Raw genomic sequence first — 14730 nt, forward strand, 5'->3', positions numbered from 1 at the left:
AGTCTATGAGATGGCTTTAGCGTTCATGCAGGACGTCAAAGGCTACGCCCACGGCAGGTGTCCCAAGGCCTCCATTATCCACTGCGAGTCCTTCCTCCTAGGGCTGTGGCCCTGCCCCCTGGTCCCTACCCCATTATAAAGAAGTTTATACCTGTTGCTAATTGAATTCGATAAAGGTCACCTATAAGTCAAGGTGCTGTGATGGCCTCTGGGGGGCACTGCTGCGGGTCCCAGGCTGCCGTGGCAAAAGACGACCTTCGCCTTGCCCCCCATCTGCTCTGCTGTGAGGAGGCTTAGGGCACCATTGCCCACACAAACCAGTCCAAAGGACAAGACACCGCTGGGACTAATGAGCCATCATAGCAAGGTCACAGGATGCAGAGTAATATATAAAAGTCGCTTGCTCTCCTACACGCCAGCAATGAACAAGTGGAATTTCAGATGAAAGCCTATCTTTCACATTAGTTCCCCAAAAGGCGAAATGCATAGGTAGAGATGCAGGGAAGAATGGGCAAGATCTGTACGAGGAAACACACGAAAGAAATCAGGCTGTGGGCGAGACAGTCCATGTTCCACGCACAGCAAGACTCAATATTTTGGCGACATCGGTCCTTGCCAGGTTGGTCTATAGAGTCAATGTAATCCCAGCCAACATCCAGGCAGGTTATCGTGTGGATACCTACACCCTGATGCTGAACAGGCCAGAACAGCCAGCAGGACCGTGAATGAGAACAAAGTCGGGGGATGGACACGACCTGGTTCCCACACTTTCTGGAAAGCTACAGTGACCAAGACAGTGTGGGGCTGGCAAGAGACTGGACGGATACCTCGGTGGAGCAGAACAGAGCCCCGACACAGACCCACACAAATAGAGCCAAGTCATCCTTGGCAAAGGAGCAAAGGCCATACGACAGGAAAGGCGAGGGAGAGCCTTTTTCAACAAATGGCACGGAAGCTACTTACTGGGCGTCCGCCTGGGAAAACTAATCTGGACAAAGACCTCACTCCTTTCACAAAACTGAACTTGAAATGGATCATATACCCAAACGTGAAATGCGAAAGAATACAAGTTTTAGAAGAGAAACATAGGAGAAAATCTAGGTGAGCTTGGTGTTTTGGGCAATGATGTTTTAGCCACCATGCCAAAGGTATGATCCATGGGAAGAAATGGATACATTTGAGTCAGTTAAAATTAAAAACTTCTGGAGTTTCCATCGTGGCGCAGTGGGAACAAATCCAACTAGGAACTGTGAGGTTATGGATTCGTTCCCTGGTATCACTCAGTGGGTTAAGGATGGGGCATTGCTGTGGCTGTGGGGTAGGCTGGCAGCTGTAGCCCCAATTCAACTCCTAGTCTGGGAATCTCCATATGCCACAGGTGTGGCCCTAAAAAAATTAAAAAGCCAAAAAAAAAAAATGGTCCAATGATCTGGGCATCTCACCGAAGATATTTAGCTGACAAATATAAGAAAAGAGGCTCAGCACCATACGTCATCAGGGAAAGACAGTTTGGGCTTTTTTTGTTTTTGTTTTTTTTAAAGAAAAACAGGAATCATTCACCCTTCAGAAGAAGGAAGTTCATGCTGCAACGTGGATGAAGCTTGAGGACACTAACGCTCAGCGGAGTAAGTCCGTCGGCGAAGGACCAAGGCTGTGTGATCCCACGCGCGCGTGAGGGCCCTGGAGGAGCCAGCTCCACAGAGACAGGAAGCAGGTGCAGGGGCAGGGCCGGGGAGGGGGTGGGAGGGAGTGGTCCGTGGGGGCAGAGTGTCAATTTGGGAAGATGGAAAGTTCTGGAAGTGGATGGAGGTGATGGTGGCACAACCACGTGACTGTGCTCCTCGGCCCTGAGCTGTGTGCTTGGACCCGGGCAAGATGGAGCAAGGTGTGTTCTCTATGGTTCACCACACTGAAAACAAAACGAAGACAAAGAAAGTCCTGCGTGGATGATGCGATTAATGATTAGCTCAGGTGCTCTCCCCAGACAGGCTGGAAACCAGGCCTCTGTTTAGCCAGGAAGGGCTGTTAGCAGGACCTTGAGATGTGCGGTCCAACCGCAGGACAACAGGGCCCATAAACTCATTCAGGGGCTCAGTCATTTGTTCCACCCTCCCAGGACCAAGACAATGCACCAAATCAGAAACAACAGGAAGTAGAAAACACTGAGAAATAGAAACTAACCCAGAAAGGGAACACTGGGGCCCTTCTGACATCCAGACACAGCTGCTCCATCTCTGCATCAAGAAACACTTCTCAAAGCATCTCCTCCGCCACTGACCCTGGAGATGTTCAAGAGCCAGCACGAGATGGACGGGCTGGGGGCTCCCCAGAGCTCAGCCCCCGTGGCCACCACGGTGATCAACATCCGAAGCGAGACCTCCGTGCCCGACCACGTCGTCTGGTCCCTGTTCAACACCCTCTTCATGAACTGGTGCTGCCTGGGCTTCGTCGCTTTCGCCTACTCCGTGAAGGTGGGTGGGCGCCAGTGGAGGGGGGCAGGGGGACTCCAAGAAGACTGGAGAGGCCCCCTGCCCAGATGTGCCGTGAGGTGTGTGGGGAGCTGATGCGTGTGTCCTTCCGTGTGTGTGTGTGTGTGTGTGTGTGTGTGTGTGGGTGGGTGGGTGTGGGTGTGTGTGGCTCGGGGCTCCTTCCCAGCGCGAGTTCCTGGCGAGGCTGCGTGGGTGCCCATGGGGATGGCGGGCTCGGGGGTGGGGTGGGGGGCTGTGTCTCCACCCTCCCGAGACCTGCCCCTGCCCGGCCCAATTAGAGCAGTTAAACCCTTCACCCTTGGGACTCAGACCCAGAAAAGAGAAAAGGTCCTTTAAGGGCGCTGAGCCAGCAACGGGGCCAGAGCAGAGCGGGGAGGAGGAGGAGGCCTGGGGCTTCCTGGACAGCGCCTGGTTGTGGCCTGCACCTGCTCCCGGTCCCCCTCACCATCTCTTCTCCTCCAGGCGAGGGACCGGAAGATGGTGGGAGACATCACTGGGGCCCAGAGCTATGCCTCCACCGCCAAGTGCCTGAACATCTGGGCCCTGATCCTGGGCATTTTTCTGACCATCGGAGCCGTCGTTCTTCTGGTGTTTGCATACATAACAGCCTACCAGATGTTAGAGCGCGCAAAGAGTAACAGAGGCTACTAGCAGCCATCCACGGCCCAGCCCAAGTCCCCCACCATCCACACTGGCCCTGCCCCACCCCCTCCCCTTCCTACAGCAGGTGCTAGAGACCTACCTGTCCACAACTGGGTTCAATAAAGTGCTCTTGCCTGTGAAGCTGCTGTGCTGTTTCCCGCGGAGGGGCCCTGCTGAGAGTTCCCAGTGGCCTCAGGGGGGCACAGAGCCCTCCGCCCAGGGCGCTCGTGCCTCGGCCCCCTTGGACAAGCCCCCCGGAGGACAGATCCCTTCCTCCCACGGAACCAGGCTGGTCCTGCTGGGTGGAAGGGTCTCCCAGACAGCGGGGACCCTGGGCCTTGGGGTGCGAGCCTTTGCCAGAGCCTGGACCGCACACGGGAAGCAGGCGCCCTCTCAGCCCAGTGCCGGGAGACTTGCCCCAGGCGGGCACTGCTGTCTCTGAGGTGCTGGAGGGCGTGGGTGTGGGGACCCAGGACCACGGGTGTGCTGAGGGCCACCCTGGAGAGGCTGGAGGGGTCCAGGCAGCCACAGGCTGGGGTCAAGCCCCTTCTCCCCCGGGCTCGCCTCGCTCCCTCGCTCCTGTCTGGCTCTCCCCGAAGCCAGCAGCTCTTCAGGCTGGGTTCAGTCCTGGCGCCAGGCGGGATGGGTGCCCCACCCCCACGGTGCCCTACCTCCGAGGCCTCGAGGGTTGGGGTTCTCCCTGGCCCTCCGTGGCTGCCCCCTGTGAGCTGGGGAGGCTAGTTCCCCGGGAAGGTGGGTCCTGGAGGAGGGCTGGTGGAACCACCCCTGGGGTCCAGGAAGGCCCGCCTCGGGGTGCCACAGGCAGCTGTGAGCAGAGGTCATAAAGGGCGGTTCCCACGGGGCAGCCACCGTGTCCCGTATCACCGAGGTGGGCCTGCTGTGTTGCAGGGTGTTTCCTGGGCAGGGCTGAGAGCGTTGGCCAGGCAGGGAGGGGGCAGAGTGGGAGTCACAGAGCTGGGGGTCACCGCTGGGAGGAAGCCCCCCTGGGAGCAGGCAGAGCTGGGAGGCCTGAAAGCCAGGACGGGGGGGGGGGGGGGGGGGGGGGTTGGGGGGGGGGGAACGGGGCGGTGGGCGGGGGGAGGCAAATCTGGCACTTTTTCCTCTTAGCACTCGGGAGAGAGGACTCTGTCTCTGTTTTGCCTGGAGTGAGCCCAGGAGGAAGTGGCTTGTGGGGCCTCCTGAAGATGCCCTGCCCCAGGGTGGCCCTGAGGGGGACCAGGGCAGAGCAGGACAGGTGTGCTCCCGCGTGGAGGGCAGACGCTGCTCTGGCCGCACCCCTGGCTCCCTTCCTGGGCGCTGCTGGTCAGGGAAGCCTCCAGCCGCCCCAGCACCCCCAGCAGGGGTCTGAGTCTCTGGGCAGCGCCCCCTGCCCGACTCCAGGGCTCTGCTGGCTCCTGGCCCCGCCCCACCTTGGGTCCCTCCTCCCCAACCCAGGGGGGTGGGCCGGCCAGCCTCCCCTCCCCCAGGACCCTCCTTCCTGGGGCCGCCCCCCTCTGCTCACAGGCATCAAAGCCCATCCTGGGACCCCAACCCCCCAGCCGTGCCCCGAGGGAGGAGACCGCGGCTCCCGGGGACACACGAAGGGGCCTGCGTGAGGGCTGGGGCGTGTCGACCCGAGAAATTGCGTAACCTAAAAGCTGAAAACTGTGTGTTATTCGGGAATTTTCTGAGGACTTAAGCCTGGGAGACGGACCACTGAGGACATGCAGGCGTTTCTAACAAAGACCAGGCAGTCTCAACATCAAAAGGTCACTCTTTTTTATTTTATTTTTTCCCCCAAACATTACTCATAATTAAAGAAAAGCAGACACCTCAAGTTAGGGACTTTAGCGCTTTTCTAGGTATGGGAAGATGCGAGAGTCCGGGCCCCTCGAGATCGGCCCTTCGGTGTGTGTGCACCTCAGCTTCGTGCACCAGGTCCCTCCTTCCCATCCTGGTCCCTGGGGGCGGGGGGAGAGGCTTCGGTGGCTTGCTGGCTGCCGCATCCTTAGCTTCCCGCTATGGCAGCAGCATTTTCGTCCACAGGGGGTCCATGCCTGGCATCGGTGTCAGGGGAGGGACAGTGAGGCCGTGCCCCCCCGCCCCGGGCTCACCCCGCAGCTGCCCAGCTGGCTGTGGGCAGCGTCTGCCCCGGGGCACCCCAAGGGCCCGCACATCTGGGCGCCGGACAGAACCGGCGGGATCAGGGACAGGGGCTGATTTCCAGGGCAGGGCAGGGCAGGGCAGGGGCTCTCCTCCCCCTGAAGAGCGGGGGCCACTGGGGCTGTGTCTCCAGAGGTGGACGGCGGACCCCGCCCCCTCCCCCAGCCGCGAGTCAGGTCCCCTGCAGGCGTCCCGAGCCGGAGCCCACGAGGACTGTGCACACACAGAGGTCCACCCATTTCAGCCCCTTCAGACGCGCCGGAGGGGCTGAAATGGGGCCAGGAAGCCCCGGGGACATGAACTGACTCACACCCTGGCCATCCTGGGACTGCCTGGAACTCAGTTTCTTCCCTCCCTGGAAACCCGGGTCTGGCAACCGATCAGCTGCGGATGTCTAGTGACTGACCCTCTGCTGGCACCAGCCCCCGTCTGTAAGGCGAGCCTGTATCTTCTCTGGAAGGTCCCCAGCCCTGCCTTTCTGCTTTCCTCAGAGCAGGTGGGACTCTTGCTACTTGAATCTGTGCCTCCCTGGTTGCAAGTCCTAAATCTCCAAATAAACACTTTTCTTAATCGCACGTTTCTGTTGTTGGTTTTGGGGGCTTTGTTTTCCTTTGGTCGCCCCGTGGTGTATGGCGTTCAATGCCGGATCCTTAACCCGCTGTGCGGACTGCGGAGCGAAGCTGCGTCCCAGCTCGTCAGAGATGCTGCCGGTCCCCATGCGGCACAGCAGAAACTCCAGGGCTTTTTATTTTGTTGTGTTCTGTTTTCGTATTTTGCTTTTTTATCGACAGGGCCAAGTGGGTTCTGTACCCAGCACGGTCCTTCTCCAGAGGAACCCCTGCCCCCCAACCCTCGTCCAGTTGCTGCCCCAGGTGAAGGCCCCAAAACAGGCCAGGCCTGAGGACTTGCCCAGCCGGACTCAGAGCAGCAGAGCCAATGGGACAGGCGGGGTGGGCTCATTCTCAGGGCCAGGCTGGGGCTCTCGCCGGAGCCCCTCCCCAGTGGAAACACAGCACACTCGGCCAAGAAAAGGCTTTCTTTTATTAAACTGTAGACACACATGTGTATGTGCTGCTGTGAAAAGAGGGGCTGCCTCAGGCCGCAGGCAGATGCTAGTAGCCTCTGTAATCCTGTATGAGCTGCAGAACTGCTTGGAAAATTACCAGGGAGCCAGTGGTGCAAACGATGATGAACGCAATTATCAGAAGGAGGCCCAGGACCAGGGCCCAGATGTTCAGGCACTTGGCGGTGGAGGCATAGCTCTGGGCCCCAGTGATGTCTCCCACCATCTTCCGGTCCCTCGCCTGGAGGAGAAGAGATGGTGAGGGGGACCGGGAGCAGGTGCAGGCCACAACCAGGCGCTGTCCTCCGGGGGGCCCCCCGGGCCCCTCCCTCCCCTCCTGGGGCCTGGGTCTCCCAGCCTCCCAGCCTCCCAGCCTCTCCAGGAAGCCCCAGGCCTCCTCCTCCTCCCCGCTCTGCTCTGGCCCCGTTGCTGGCTCAGCGCCCTTAAAGGACCTTTTCTCTTTTCTGGGTCTGAGTCCCAAGGGTGAAGGGTTTAACTGCTCTAATTGGGCCGGGCAGGGGCAGGTCTCGGGAGGGTGGAGACACAGCCCCCCACCCCACCCCCGAGCCCGCCATCCCCATGGGCACCCACGCAGCCTCGCCAGGAACTCGCGCTGGGAAGGAGCCCCGAGCCACACACACCCACACCCACCCACCCACCCACCCACCCACACACACACACACACACACACACGGAAGGACACACGCATCAGCTCCCCACACACCTCACGGCACATCTGGGCAGGGGGCCTCTCCAGGCTCACACACACCTTCTTGGAGTCCCCCCGCCCCCCTCCACTGGCGCCCACCCACCTTCACGGAGTAGGCGAAAGCCACGAAGCCCAGGCAGCACCAGTTCATGAAGAGGGTGTTGAACAGGGACCAGACGACGTGGTCGGGCACGGAGGTCTCGCTTCGGATGTTGATCACCGTGGTGGCCACGGGGGCTGAGCTCTGGGGAGCCCCCAGCACGGCCACCTCGTGCTCCTCCCTGAGCATCTCATATGTTGGGGGTCCTCCACGGGCACCAGTGAAGAAGGTCTGGGAAGCGCAGTTCATGGTGCCCGGGAGAAGCTGTGGTCTGCAGAGGGGATGTGCCGGGGTGCTCCGTTTCCCCAGTAGTTTCGATTTCTCTAGTTTCCTTTTCCTGGCTTTTGGGGGAACTGCCAACAGGCTGGGAGGAGGAGGCGGGACGATCCAGGGAGTGTCAGGTTACACCGGGGTGGGTGGGTGGGTGGGTGGAAGGCTGAGGGCCCAGCGGGAGCTTCCTGCCCCAGAGCGACAAGGGGCAGAAGGGTTTCCTTTGGCCTTCCAGGGTCTCGGCCGAGATGAAGGGGAGGAAAACAGATCCAAGCTGACGCTGTGGGTACCTCTGCACACCTGGGCGAGACCCAGACACCCCGAGTAACTCCCTGCAAAGGCTGAAGCCAGCTTTCTCGCCGCCTGCAGGGAGAGACGAGATGTTGGGGAGCACTGGGGGGAGGAGACCAGGAAAGGCACCCAGATAAGGCTGAGGTTTCACCCCGAGTTCAGCCCTTGCCTTCTCCACCCGTGAGGGAGTCTGGAGAAGAGGTTGCCCCTCCGTCCTGGTGCAGAAGGGACCCTCAGGACCGGAGGCTTCCCTGACACCTGGCAGGGCCTTTCGAAAGGGTCCTTCTACTGGGCTTCAGAGCTTCGCTCCCAAGAGTTCAATTTCCTAAAAGTACCAGCTGGTGACTGAAGACAAAGGCACAAACTAAAGGTTGAGGATTATGTTTCTTTGGCAGAATTTCTGAGCCCCTCAAGCCGAGGATGCAGCCTCTCAGGTGGCTCTGAGGGGCTGGTCCAAGGGGTTGGGGACATGTAGGAGCCTATTTTTTTTGCTTTTTGCCTTTTCTAGGGCTCCTCCTGCGGCACTTGGAGATTCCCAGGCTAGGGGTCCAATCAGAGCTGTAGCTGCCGGGCCTATGCCAGAGCCACAGCAACGCTGGATCCGCGTCTGTGACCTGCACCACAGCTCAGGGCAACGCCAGATCCTTAACCCACTGAGCAAGGCCAGGGATCGAACCCGCAACCTCACGGTTCCTAGTTGGATTCGTTAACCACTGCGCCACGACGGGAATTCCAGGGACATGTAGGAGCTTTGCAGGAAAAACCAGGGAGTCGAAACATCCAAGATGACTGTTGATTCAAGAAGACCAGACACTGCAGGGTCCTGAATCTGGCGTTTTTCTGAATCTGGTGCGGGGGAGGGTGCTGGAGCCTGGGCTCGCTGAAGTCCTTCCTATGCTGTGCACCTCGGCTCTCTGGGGCCAGTGTCCTGCTCTGCCCCAGCCTGCATCCCTCAGGGGCGGCTGCAGCGTCTTCTGTTTGCTGATGTGGCAGGTGGGCACGGCTTAAAACCATCACTTGGGCTGACCAGTCCCGCTTCCCATCACACCGCAGCAGGCCCATCTCAGCGGCCCGGCCTCCCCTATCGCGGGCTGTGGTTGGATGGGCGACGTGTCTTGGGTAATGACGACTTTTCTCTTGTGTAATTTACGCGAGTGATGGTCTGTGGGATTTACTTTTAATGATGGCCGTGCTTAGAATCAACTCACAAAATTCCAGGAAGTGAGACCGGCTGGTTCCTGGGTTTCACACTTCATGCCAGCCCCGCCTCCGTCCCTGCCTCGCTTCCCCTGCAGGCTCCTGGTGGGCAGCCGAGGCCTTTGTCAGCATCCCCTTCGCCCCGCAGAGAGGATGGCCCGCCCCCTGCCTGCAGCTCTGCTGCTCGGCTCCCCCTGCCCATCTGTGTCCAACCCCGCCCCTCCCCCTGAGCTGGCCCCTGGAGAAGGGGGCTGGGAACCTGTCCTGCGCCATCAACTGGCCCCAGGAGTGAGCAGAGGGCCGGGCCTTGGGAAGCTGTGGTGGGTGATACAGGTCAGGACCACCTGCCCGTTGGCCCCTGGAAAGTCCATCCTCGAAGGCACTGCTGCTGGGTCTGAACCCAACAGCACTGAGGGCCTGAACCCAGCCAGAACCCAGACTGGGACTCGCACCCACGTCCTGAGGTAGAATCACTCACCCGATGTCTGGACTTGCTGAGGTTCTGGTTCTTTGTGCCTCTGCACAGAAGGAATTCTGCGAGAGACAAAGCGATGGGCAAGAAACAGATTTATTAGGATAGGACGCTCTTGAGAGATGCAAGTGGGCAGGCAAGGAGACTCTGCCCCGAGGGCTAGTTTTATCTTGGGGCGGGGGAGGGGGGCGGTTGAAAAAGACCACCTCGTTCTTCCTGGGGGTAGGGGTGGCTCCTCCTAGGTATCTGGTTAAGTGTGCATTCAAATCCGTCCTCAAACTCCTGCCCTGGGTCTGAATCCCAGTGCAGGCCTCGGTCCAGCCCCCACCCAAGGACCTTGGGCAATTCACTTCCTGAGGCGATTCACTTCCACTAGTCAAGCAAGCCTGCCTTGCTCTGATGGCTTTTCTGAGCAGCCATTATCCTACTGTGAGCTCCCCATCTCCCCTAGGCGTCACTCTTCAGCTGTGTCCTCTCTCGGGACTTCGGCCTCTGGCTGTGCAGACTCCATCCCCTCGGTGCCTCCCTGCCTGCTCCTCTCCCAGGGTGGGGCCCTGGTTTTGACTTCTGTCCAACCACCACGCACCTGCCCTCACAGCCCCCTGGAGTGGGCAGTGCCTGCTGGGCGGGGAAGGGTCCCCGAGGTCTTGGTCAGGGCCCAGAGCCCCCGAGCCCCACGTGACCGTAGAGCCGGAAGAGGTTCTGACCTGCCCTGAGCCCACACTTCCTGAGACATCACCTTCTCTGGGACTTGCCACCTGCTCCCTTGGGGACAGGCAGGGGTGTGCCTCCACCTCCCCGCCCCCCCCCACTGGGGCTCTGCCCTCAAGCAGCTGTGGGATCAGGTCTGAAAACCAGTTCAGGCAGAGGCCTGGGCTCAGGAGCCGACTGGGGCTTTGCCGTAAATCCTGGTCCTCGGCTGCTGGAGGTGAGGGCCTCCCGGGGTTGACTGTCCTCCTATTGTGCCACGAGGGTCACACTGCCACCCTCTCTAGACCTCTCTGCTGTGCGTCCTGTGGGAGACGGCAGCCCTGCCCCCAACACTGAGGCCTCCCTGCAGGCAGACTGCTCCCAGCGCCCGTCCTGGGCCCGGAGGCCCTGCACCTGCTGGCCCTACACCCGCTCGCTGGGCACAGCCCTTTGGAGGGTTTTCCATCTTCACACACTCTGTCCTGATGGAGGAGTCAGGATGGAAGGCCCCTCCAGACAGTGGACAAGGGCAGTCACCAAGGAGCTCCTGGGGACATGGGAACATGCGGCCCCCTCAGAGGAGACCTGAGGACACAGGTGCAGAACCAGGCCCCCAGGCTTGGGCTGTGCACGGGTGGGGGGGAGAGCGTATGTGAGGCCAGGACCCCACCTTCCTGAGCGTGGCCCACCTGCCCCTCTCTACCTGGCCAGGGAGTGGGGCTCCAAGCAGCTTGTCGGACCCCCTCACCATGCCCGGGTCTGAGCTGGCTTCCAGGGCCCCACTCGCCCCCTGGGCCTCTAGGGTCCCTCCCAGACTCAGAGAGTAGACCCACCAGCCCTCCTCCAGGACCCACCTTCCCGGGGAACTAGCCTCCCCAGCTCACAGGGGGCAGCCACGGAGGGCCAGGGAGAACCCCAACCCTCGAGGCCTCGGAGGTAGGGCACCGTGGGGGTGGGGCACCCATCCCGCCTGGCGCCAGGACTGAACCCAGCCTGAAGAGCTGCTGGCTTCGGGGAGAGCCAGACAGGAGCGAGGGAGCGAGGCGAGCCCGGGGGAGAAGGGGCTTGACCCCAGCCTGTGGCTGCCTGGACCCCTCCAGCCTCTCCAGGGTGGCCCTCAGCACACCCGTGGTCCTGGGTCCCCACACCCACGCCCTCCAGCGCCTCAGAGACAGCAGTGCCCGCCTGGGGCAAGTCTCCCGGCACTGGGCTGAGAGGGCGCCTGCTTCCCGTGTGCGGTCCAGGCTCTGGCAAAGGCTCGCACCCCAAGGCCCAGGGTCCCCGCTGTCTGGGAGACCCTTCCACCCAGCAGGACCAGCCTGGTTCCGTGGGAGGAAGGGATCTGTCCTCCGGGGGGCTTGTCCAAGGGGGCCGAGGCACGAGCGCCCTGGGCGGAGGGCTCTGTGCCCCCCTGAGGCCACTGGGAACTCTCAGCAGGGCCCCTCCGCGGGAAACAGCACAGCAGCTTCACAGGCAAGAGCACTTTATTGAACCCAGTTGTGGACAGGTAGGTCTCTAGCACCTGCTGTAGGAAGGGGAGGGGGTGGGGCAGGGCCAGTGTGGATGGTGGGGGACTTGGGCTGGGCCGTGGATGGCTGCTAGTAGCCTCCGTTACTCTTTGCATGTTGTAAAGCCATCTCATAGACTGCTAAGCATGCAAACACCAGAAGAACGACGGCTCCGATGGTCAGAAAAATGCCCAGGACCAGGGCCCAGATGTTCAGGCACTTGGCGGTGGAGGCATAGCTCTGGGCCCCAGTGATGTCTCCCACCATCTTCCGGTCCCTCGCCTGGAGGAGAAGAGATGGTGAGGGGGACCGGGAGCAGGTGCAGGCCACAACCAGGCGCTGTCCTCCGGGGGGCCCCCCGGGCCCCTCCCTCCCCTCCTGGGGCCTGGGTCTCCCAGCCTCCCAGCCTCCCAGCCTCTCCAGGAAGCCCCAGGCCTCCTCCTCCTCCCCGCTCTGCTCTGGCCCCGTTGCTGGCTCAGCGCCCTTAAAGGACCTTTTCTCTTTTCTGGGTCTGAGTCCCAAGGGTGAAGGGTTTAACTGCTCTAATTGGGCCGGGCAGGGGCAGGTCTCGGGAGGGTGGAGACACAGCCCCCCACCCCACCCCCGAGCCCGCCATCCCCATGGGCACCCACGCAGCCTCGCCAGGAACTCGCGCTGGGAAGGAGCCCCAAGCCACACACACCCACACCCACCCACCCACCCACCCACCCACACCCACACACACACACACACACGGAAGGACACACGCATCAGCTCCCCACACACCTCACGGCACATCTGGGCAGGGGGCCTCTCCAGGCTTCTTGGAGTCCCCCTGCCCCCCTCCACTGGCGCCCACCCACCTTCACGGAGTAGGCGAAAGCCACGAAGCCCAGGCAGCACCAGTTCATGAAGAGGGCGTTGAACAGGGACCAGACGACGTGGTCGGGCACGGAGGTCTCGCTTCGGATGTTGATCACCGTGGTGGCCACGGGGGCTGAGCTCTGGGGAGCCCCCAGCACGGCCACCTCGTGCTCCTCCCTGAGCATCTCAGGATCAGGCGAAGTCGGTGTTGCGGGCAGAGGAGATGCTTTGGGAAGTGGGTTTCTTGATGCAGAGACGGAGCAGGTGTGGTCCAGACACAGGGATTGTGCTGGGTCGGGTGTGGGGTGAGCAGAAGGGGGACCTCTCTTTCCTAAGTAGTTTCGATTTCTCTAAAATTTCCTTTCCCTGGCCTTTGGGGAAATGGGATTTGGCTGGTCCTAGGAGGGGGAGGGACCGCCGGGTGTCAGGTTTCACTAGGGCGGTTGGGAGAGTGGCTGAGGGAGCTGAGGGAGCTCCCTGCCCTGTTGCAGCCATCCCACCACCTCCCCTCGGGCTGGGGCCGGCCGGGTCTCTTCCCCAGCCTGGGGGCCTCTGGCCCAAGCCTGCTGCAGGCCCTCGGCCAGCCTCCCCCTCAGCTGCACAGCCCCCCACCCCCTCCACGGTCCTCCCGCTGCAGAGTCCCCGCTCCAGGTGGGGTTCGGGTCCTCCTGGCGGCAGGTCAGCAGCACCCACAGGAGTGAGCCCCAAAGGAGCCTCTGCTGATCTCCCAAGGGTCCCAGGAGCGGGGACACTGGGCCCTGTGGGAGCTGAGGAGCAGCCGTGGTGGGGGCGGCGGGGCGCCCAGGGCCTGCATGTCCCCGCAGCCCCCGCCTCTCCTCCCTCCCTCCGGCCCCCTGCCGTGTCACATAGGAGTTGGGGTGACTCCAGGGTGGAGCTGGGGTGTGGGCCGGACGGGTCCTTGGCTGTGGGGCTGTGTGGGCAGGGTTGGGTCAGCTCGCTCGCCCGGACCCAGCTCGCTTGGGACCTCTTAAAAATAGCGAGGTATTTTACCAGCGAAATGGGTTTTTTTAGGAAGAGCAGATGATTGCAATTCAGGACAAACAAGCTATAAGGAAACTAGCTTCCGATTCAGCAAACAATTGCCAGGCTTATGACCTTTCAGGGAAGGAGGCAGTGGGAGGGTCGGCTGTGTGGACGTCTGTTGGAGGAATGGGGTCTTTCTCGGGCGGCAGTGGCTCACAGGGCTGAGCTGCTATGGTCTTATTGGCTGGGCTTGTTGCTGGTTTGAAGGCAAGACGTTTCCCCCTGCCCTTCTAGGTTCTTCTTGGTGGCATAGGAATTAGTTGACATGAGACAGATTAACCGGTGAAAATTAACCAAAGTGTAACAACGTGGGCACGTGGAAAGACCCGTGACCTAGGAATTACCGCAGCCACTGCCGCAGCCGTCATGGTAAACCCCACCTAAAGACAAGGCAGGATGCTGAGGGCTTGGCTTAGGACTCGAAAGTTGAGGGTGGCCTGTGACCTGCAGATGGCGAAGCAGGTGTTTGGTTACCAAAGGTGCTGCACCAGGCAGGTCGGAGGTGTCCAGATGCCGAGCGGACTCTGGTCTCTCACAAGCCCTGTATCTAAATTCATTTGGTCGTTGCAGGGAGGTAACAACACGACTTCATCGTCTTCTGTTTCTGACAAATAATTAGCCTAAATTAATCCTCATGCCAAAGAGACATATTTTGTGATGGTAAATTTTCCCCCATAGCCGCTGCTGTTCGGGCTGTGGAAGAAGCTTGCTCTCCTGGTGTGGGGCTCGGGCGTCTAATCATGTTTTGGTCGATCTCGGGGGAAAGGCTCTCCCTGTGGAAGCAGACCTGGACCATGTGTGCCTCCTGGGAGTTCCTGGTCAAGCTGCTGTAGAGGCAGGGTGGGTAGACCAACAAAAGGCTTCTATCTGTGAAGAAGAGAAAATAGAATGGCAAACACAGCAGGAGCCCAGGGCCCTAACCCTCCAACTGCCAAATCAAGACTTGCCCAAGGCCAAGACTCCCCTTACCAAGGAGCAGCTGCTGAGGCGCACCCACGAGCGGTAGCATCAGTAGGCCCACTGGTCGGTATGAAGGCATTAGCACAACTCAGCCAAGGCCACCTCCGAGGACCTGCATGTCCGAAAGCTACCAACCATTTTGCTTTGGTTGCCTGTGGCGAGACACATTTCTACTATATTTTCTCAGCCTCTTTGCTGAAAACTCCATCTCGTCCTGCTATCCCATCTTCCTGCAGTCACAGTGCTGGTAAATGACTTAAGCTTAAGAACAAAGACCTAAAGGCATAAA

At 60.6% G+C, this 14730-nt stretch overlaps 3 protein-coding genes across 4 annotated transcripts; 1 reads left to right on the plus strand and 2 right to left on the minus strand.

Moving 5' to 3' along the window:
* Positions 1-2156: 2156 nt before the first annotated feature.
* Positions 2157-3272, plus strand: LOC125124759 (interferon-induced transmembrane protein 1-like). Its single transcript, XM_047774805.1, has 2 exons — positions 2157-2471; positions 2952-3272. The coding sequence occupies exons 1-2, from the start codon at positions 2286-2288 to the stop codon at positions 3138-3140; spliced, it is 375 nt and encodes a 124-aa protein (XP_047630761.1). The 5' UTR covers positions 2157-2285; the 3' UTR covers positions 3141-3272.
* A 3045-nt stretch (positions 3273-6317) lies between these two features.
* Positions 6318-12805, minus strand: LOC125124757 (interferon-induced transmembrane protein 1-like). Of its 2 annotated transcripts, XM_047774803.1 has the most exons (3): positions 12623-12805; positions 7170-7355; positions 6318-6598 (listed from the first exon to the last, which is right to left on the minus strand). In XM_047774803.1, exons 2-3 carry the CDS (start codon positions 7353-7355, stop codon positions 6407-6409), a joined length of 378 nt encoding a protein of 125 aa, XP_047630759.1. In that variant the 5' UTR covers positions 12623-12805; the 3' UTR covers positions 6318-6406. The 2 variants fall into 2 exon arrangements, with proteins under 2 accessions (XP_047630759.1, XP_047630757.1); XM_047774801.1 differs by lacking the exon at positions 12623-12805 and having other exon boundaries at positions 7170-7510.
* LOC125124758 (interferon-induced transmembrane protein 1-like) lies at positions 11553-12645 on the minus strand. Its single transcript, XM_047774804.1, has 2 exons — positions 12437-12645; positions 11553-11876 (listed from the first exon to the last, which is right to left on the minus strand). The coding sequence occupies exons 1-2, from the start codon at positions 12620-12622 to the stop codon at positions 11685-11687; spliced, it is 378 nt and encodes a 125-aa protein (XP_047630760.1). The 5' UTR covers positions 12623-12645; the 3' UTR covers positions 11553-11684.
* Positions 12806-14730: the final 1925 nt, after the last annotated feature.

The sequence above is a fragment of the Phacochoerus africanus genome, chromosome 4, assembly GCF_016906955.1.
Source record: "Phacochoerus africanus isolate WHEZ1 chromosome 4, ROS_Pafr_v1, whole genome shotgun sequence".
In the NCBI taxonomy this organism is placed as follows: Eukaryota; Metazoa; Chordata; class Mammalia; order Artiodactyla; family Suidae; genus Phacochoerus; species Phacochoerus africanus.